This window comes from Trifolium pratense, linkage group LG2, assembly GCF_020283565.1.
Source record: "Trifolium pratense cultivar HEN17-A07 linkage group LG2, ARS_RC_1.1, whole genome shotgun sequence".
NCBI lineage: Eukaryota > Viridiplantae > Streptophyta > Magnoliopsida > Fabales > Fabaceae > Trifolium > Trifolium pratense.
Window position 1 is genome coordinate 12,792,603 of NC_060060.1, and position 6,010 is coordinate 12,798,612.

The 6,010-nt window shown below is 29.9% G+C and overlaps 1 protein-coding gene across 1 annotated transcript; it reads right to left on the reverse strand.

The window, feature by feature from the left end:
- Window positions 1-714, reverse strand: LOC123907723 (auxin-responsive protein SAUR50-like). Its single transcript, XM_045958094.1, has one exon. It carries the CDS (start codon window positions 611-613, stop codon window positions 314-316), a length of 300 nt encoding a protein of 99 aa, XP_045814050.1. The 5' UTR covers window positions 614-714; the 3' UTR covers window positions 1-313.
- Between the last annotated feature and the right edge of the window lie 5,296 nt (window positions 715-6,010).

The following is a 6,010-nucleotide window of genomic DNA, read 5'->3' on the forward strand; positions in this document are numbered from 1 at the left end:
TGTAGAACATTCCTTCATTTAATAAATCATTACTCAATCAAGATACACATGACATCGCCAAGGAAATTCCCTGCTTGGATATCAATCCATATACATATCTCTATATATACAATTTAAAAATAACAATACCAAACTTAAAATGTTATTAGTACATGTTTGGAATCAAAGTGGCACGTGATTTCGCTGAAACCTTAAAGTGCGGCTTTTGCAAAATCACGGTGTCTCATCGTAATTCTATCAAACTCACCCTGAATCCAAACATGCTTTTATGTTTGGTAATCTTCAACTAATAAAATCTAACAATCCTTGGTTTTTATCTCATCAATGAAATTAAGGACTCAAAAACATCTTCATCACAAGGGATAGTAAGTCCCATATCATGATTGAAACCAAATTCCTCTGCAGCTCTTTGTAGAAGATTTTGAAATTGAGGATGTTCCAACCAAGAAATTGGGACAATATATCTAGTCCTATTCTCTCCAACATAAACTGCAAAATGACCTCTTGGTACATCCTCAGGAAGACCTTGCTTTTTACCAAAACTTGAACATCTTTTGAGAATTTGCTTGATAACTTCAGATTGTTGTAGTTTGTTGGATTTTTTTATGCCCATTTTTTGCTATTTGCACCTCCAACTTAGAATGTTTTTAGGGGGTGGTGATAGAGAAAAGAAGAGAAGTGTGTGTGTATTTTGTGGTGGAAGTGGATGAAGAAGTGTTTATGATGTGTTGGTATTTTATAGAATAAAAAAGAAAGAACAAGAGGCATGTGGATGTGGGGACTATATGTGTTTTTGGCTAAACTTGTTTAACGGGCAAAGCAAGTTCTAACTAACCCCAATTGAGGTTCCCATGCATGCTACTTTTTCAATAGACAACGTGGGCCTCTTTTTTCTCTTAATTCCAAAATTTTCTTGCAATATTGTCTCTTAATCAATATTACCATGTTGCCAAATTCCATATTCCATAGGCACATAGTATTATGTTTTACAATTTTTTTTATCGAAACTACGACCTCTAACATGCTAGTAATACGTCTCACCACTAGACTAAACCTAATGACTTAACTTTTATTATTATTATTATTATTATTATTATTATTATTATTATTATTATTATTATTATTATTATTTGATGAAATCCTCGAAAATAGTTGTGTGCGGTCACAATTTGTGTAGATACATAGTCTATATAGTACAATTATGATCAAATAACATGGAGGATCTAGGCTTGGCTGATTGTGTGCAGTTACAATCTAAATATAAAATCCATGTGTATTCTCGTTCCAAACAAAAACCTATTTGAGAGTTGAGACGGATACAACGAAATTGGATCCTCAGCTGCAACAAATCATGCTGCCATCTATGCTGCAAAAGTTAAACCGTTGGATATTATAAAAGGAAGTTTTACGCCTGGCTTCCATTTTCATGCACGCAGATGATTATTAATTTTTTTTCAAAGGATATTTTTTAAAAAATATTCTTAAGTCAAGGTTATTGTTTTTTTATTATAGTGTTCAATTTGGTTGTGGCCACATACTCACTTGTACTTTTATTTTTTATTTTAAATATACATTTTTTAAATATACTATTCAATATTTTTTTTTTATTAAAATACTATGAAATTTGATTTTCTACGGTTACGGTGGGGTGCTAAAATTGATATGAGCCATCGGAAACTCAATTCAAGAGTTCACAAACAATTCGATGTGAATTTTCAGCTCATGAACAGTTTGGTTCGCTTTATTTAAAGTTCAAGAAATTGGTTCAGGTCCCTGTGAGCTTAGTTCAATTGGTTGAAACATCACATTTTATATGCAGGAGCTGGGGTTTGAATCACGACACGTCAGTACTTATCCATCTTAAATGTGAAATTTCTAGCCACCAGACTACCTAACAAAAAAAATCGGTTTAGCTCTTTAGGTTCAGTTTATTTTCAATTTAAAACTCAACTTCAGTTCGACACAATTTTTTTTTCTAGCTTGAATTCAATTCCATTTAAATTCACAAACAACTAGGTTCGGTTCGTCGGCTTAAATCACATAACTCTAAAGTAAAAAATAAATAAATTTTAAATCCACAAATAAATTAGAGTTATATGGTTTGAGCTAACTAATTTCTGCACAGTAAAAGTGATATAAAAAATTAAATTATATAGCTAAAGTGATGTTAATAGTTAAAATTCACATCAAAAGTGAATGTAGTGAGCAAATAAATAAAATGAACTATGTTACTAAACAAAATAATTATATAGCTAAAAAAAATGCACAGGCGAAAGTGAATGTAATGAGAAAAAAAAATGAACTACTTAGTCAAAAAAAAAATGAACTACTATGTTATTAAACGAAATAATTAGTTGCTGACAGTAAAGCTTGTATCTAAGATTACATGTCAATCTAATCGTTTATCTCTTACAGCAGAGTAGCAGCAGACAGATTTGCTGCAGATGATCCAAATCGTATTCTGCCTTCTGCCTAAGAAAATAATTCGTATGCTTAAGATTTGACTGGTTTCGTATGCTTCGTGAAGAAAATAATTCGTACTAAATCTAGCATAGCTCTTTTTATTGGAAAAAAGAAGAAAAAGAAGAGAGTACCGTGTAGTACTATTTTTCTGCCTAGTGAACTATACATATACTTTCCACTAAGTCAACCAAACACTCGATGATTGAATGGTTGTTGCAGCATGCATCTCACCATTAGTCTCATAATTATCTCAACGTTTTATTTTCTTTTCATAATTAACATGACTTGACTTCCACTAATAATTATTCATATATGATGAACTCGTGTCAATGGTGTGATAAGATTAGTATAGGTGATTGTGTCAAAAAAGATTAGTATAGGTGATTGTGTAAGATTAGATATTGATACGAAGTTTTTACTGTTGTTAGTAATAATTAATTTTTGTCGGGGAATATGTGGGGCACATAACGTGAGTTTTCCGCTTCCAACTGAATTTTTTTCATACGCATGAGTCATAAATCGAATTCATAATCATATGTTTAAGAGGATCAAGACTCTTATCACTTAGACCAATTCATTGGTAAGTGATTTAGAGTTTAGACTCTTTGAATAAATTGTCATGTGATTAATCTCTAAAATTCAGTTAGAAGCACATGACATCCAACCAAACAGAGATTGTAGTAAAACCTAATTTGTATGTGGTTCATTATTACTATGTACTCAAATAAATTAATCAAAGGAAAATGCTGATTAATATTTCCGGAATACTAATTAAGAAAAAAATTAATATTTATAAAATAAAAAAATTGTTATTTTCAATGTGAAATTACTTCTTTATTTTTTATTTTCACCATCAGTATCCGATTTACTGGACCACCTAATCTGATTCAGGAGTAATTTTTGACACCAAGTGATTACAGTCCCTCTTATCGCAGTGCGGGGATTAAACCGTGATATTCTTGTCAAATTTAGCGTTAATCACCATTGAACCAACTAACAATTGGTAATGTAAAATTGATTTTTTTGTCAAGTAGTCTAGTTGCTAGAAATTCCACTCTTAAGATGGATAAGTGAGATGACCGGGGTTCGAACCTCGACCCTCTACATATATAATTTAATGTTTCTGCCAACTGAACTTAGTTTACGTAAAATTGATCTTTAGTATCCTTAATTAGTGTATGAAAACACGTACTGAGCATCCATTAATTTAATTATGTCTGTTTATCAAAACCAAAATAAGGTTAAAATCATTTTCATATAGGGTCCGAGCTTAAAACCTATGTAGTGCTTGTCCAAAACCCACACAACATAATATTCGATTATATTGCCTTCGTAGGTGTCGTCTTAAAATGGAATTTTTATTATTTTTAAGCAATCGTGTACAATAAGGATACCAAATTTGTTTCCCAAAAATATAAGATACCAAACTGTGAAGTCTTGGACCATCAAAGTTGAGAATAAAATCCAACCAATTTTATAGTATTCTTTAGCAGATGAGACTAATACGTGAAGACATGTTTTTTTTTTTTTTGATAAGGATGAACACATGTTTTAAATACAAGTTTCATTTTCCGTTCAAAAAAAATAAAATACAAGTTTCAATTTAGAAGAATGAAACAATATTATGCGAACCTAATCTTAGGCCTCGTTTGATCCAGCTTTTTTAGAGCTTATGCAACAACTTATGCGATTTTTATATATTATTATAAGTTTGTTAAGGTAGTTTATGATAAAATAGCTTATAAAATTACAATATTCACTAGTGTGAACTTATAAAATAGCATAAAATATAATTTATATTAGCTGTTTGCATAAGCTCTAAAGAAAGCTGGGTCAAACGAGCCCTTAATATTTGCTGTAGTAGAATGATAATTTTTTTGTTTTTCATGAGCTTAGCTTAGTAGGTAGGGACATCGCAGAATATGTGCAGGAACCCGGGTTCGAACTCGAGGCACTCTACTTATTCACCTTTAAGGTGGATTTTCTAGTCACTAGGCTACTTGATCCAAAAAAAAAAACGAATGATTAATTTTTATAAGAAAAATCATGTATTTTAATTTGAGAAAATATTTTCGTGCTTTTTTCTTAAACATGTTAGTTTTGTTTGTACTTCAAAAATAGAAATAATTGAATGTTAAATATGGTCTGGGTCTTAAAAATGGAACCTTCTAAGTTTAGTTTTTTTATTTAATTTTATAGGTTTTCTTAATTCATACTAAAAAAATTTGCATGCAGTTTAATTTTGTTTTTGACGGAAGCTAATTTTATTTTAGTTTTTTTAAATTTTTATTTTTTTAAAATTTTGAATGATGTTTTTTTACACAGAATTTTGAATGATGTTATTTAATAATGTTTAGAACATCATAAAAATTTATCTATTAAAAATTAATTTTTATATGGGATGAATTAAATAAGAATTTTTAAATGTTAAAAATTTAAGATAAAAGCAACAAAAAATTAGACAAAAATCAAACTTTAATCTCCCTTTTAATTTGTGAGGAATTTTTTAAAAATATTTTAAACACAATTGTAAAAAATTTCAAAAATCTTTTTTTTTGTAACACACAGGACTTGAGGTAGCAAATTAATGGAGAATATCTTATAAAAGTAAAAATAAAATTGGACAAACGGTCACACTTTTGTCATCAACAAACGGTCACCGTTTTTTGTAATTAAAAGTAAACACAAAAATTGATAGCAAAGAGGCCCCATTTTTTGGATTTATTATATGCTATGCTATACATACACATGTTAGAAAAGAATATAAAACTGAAAAACAAAATAAATGTTACGACAAATGTAATATGAGTTAAGTTTCACATTACTTAAAAAAAAAGTAGAGATTGAATATTTTATAAGTGAGATGACCCATAAATTTAATGTCTTAAAGTTTTGGGTAAAAATATGGTGTCAAATTCATTTGTATAGTTGCTTTGAACCTAATGTAGATGATTCCTGACTTCTCCTTTGTGACCCAAAAGTGGTACAGAATTGATGGTTTTACTGGCTCCCATAAACCTAATGTTTTAATCCAATGTGGATAAATCTCGACCGCCCCCTCGCGATCCAATTATGGTATCAGAGTCGATTGTTCGACTAAGAGAAATATCCGCTTTTCGGGGTGCATAAAGAATTGAATGATTAACACTTGAGGGGGAGAATGTTCTGACAAGTGTGAGGTGAGTAAGTCTCACATTGCTTAAGAAAAATGTTGCTTGAACACTTTATAAATGAGATCGATGACCAATAAATTTAGGGCTCGTTTGGTGCGCAGGATAGGATAGCGATAGGATATGATAAGAAACTGGATAAGAATAGGATAGGATAGTGACAGGATAAGCACATATCCTGTCATGTGTTTGGTGCACACAGGATAATAAAGATGATATCATTATTTTATCATATCCTGTGTTTGGTGAACACTTGATATTGATGTGATATCATATGATTAAATGAAAAAATTATTCTCGTAAAACAAATACATTTTTTATTAAAAAAATATATTTTTAATTAACATAAAATAAATTAAAAAAAATTTGCAGAAATT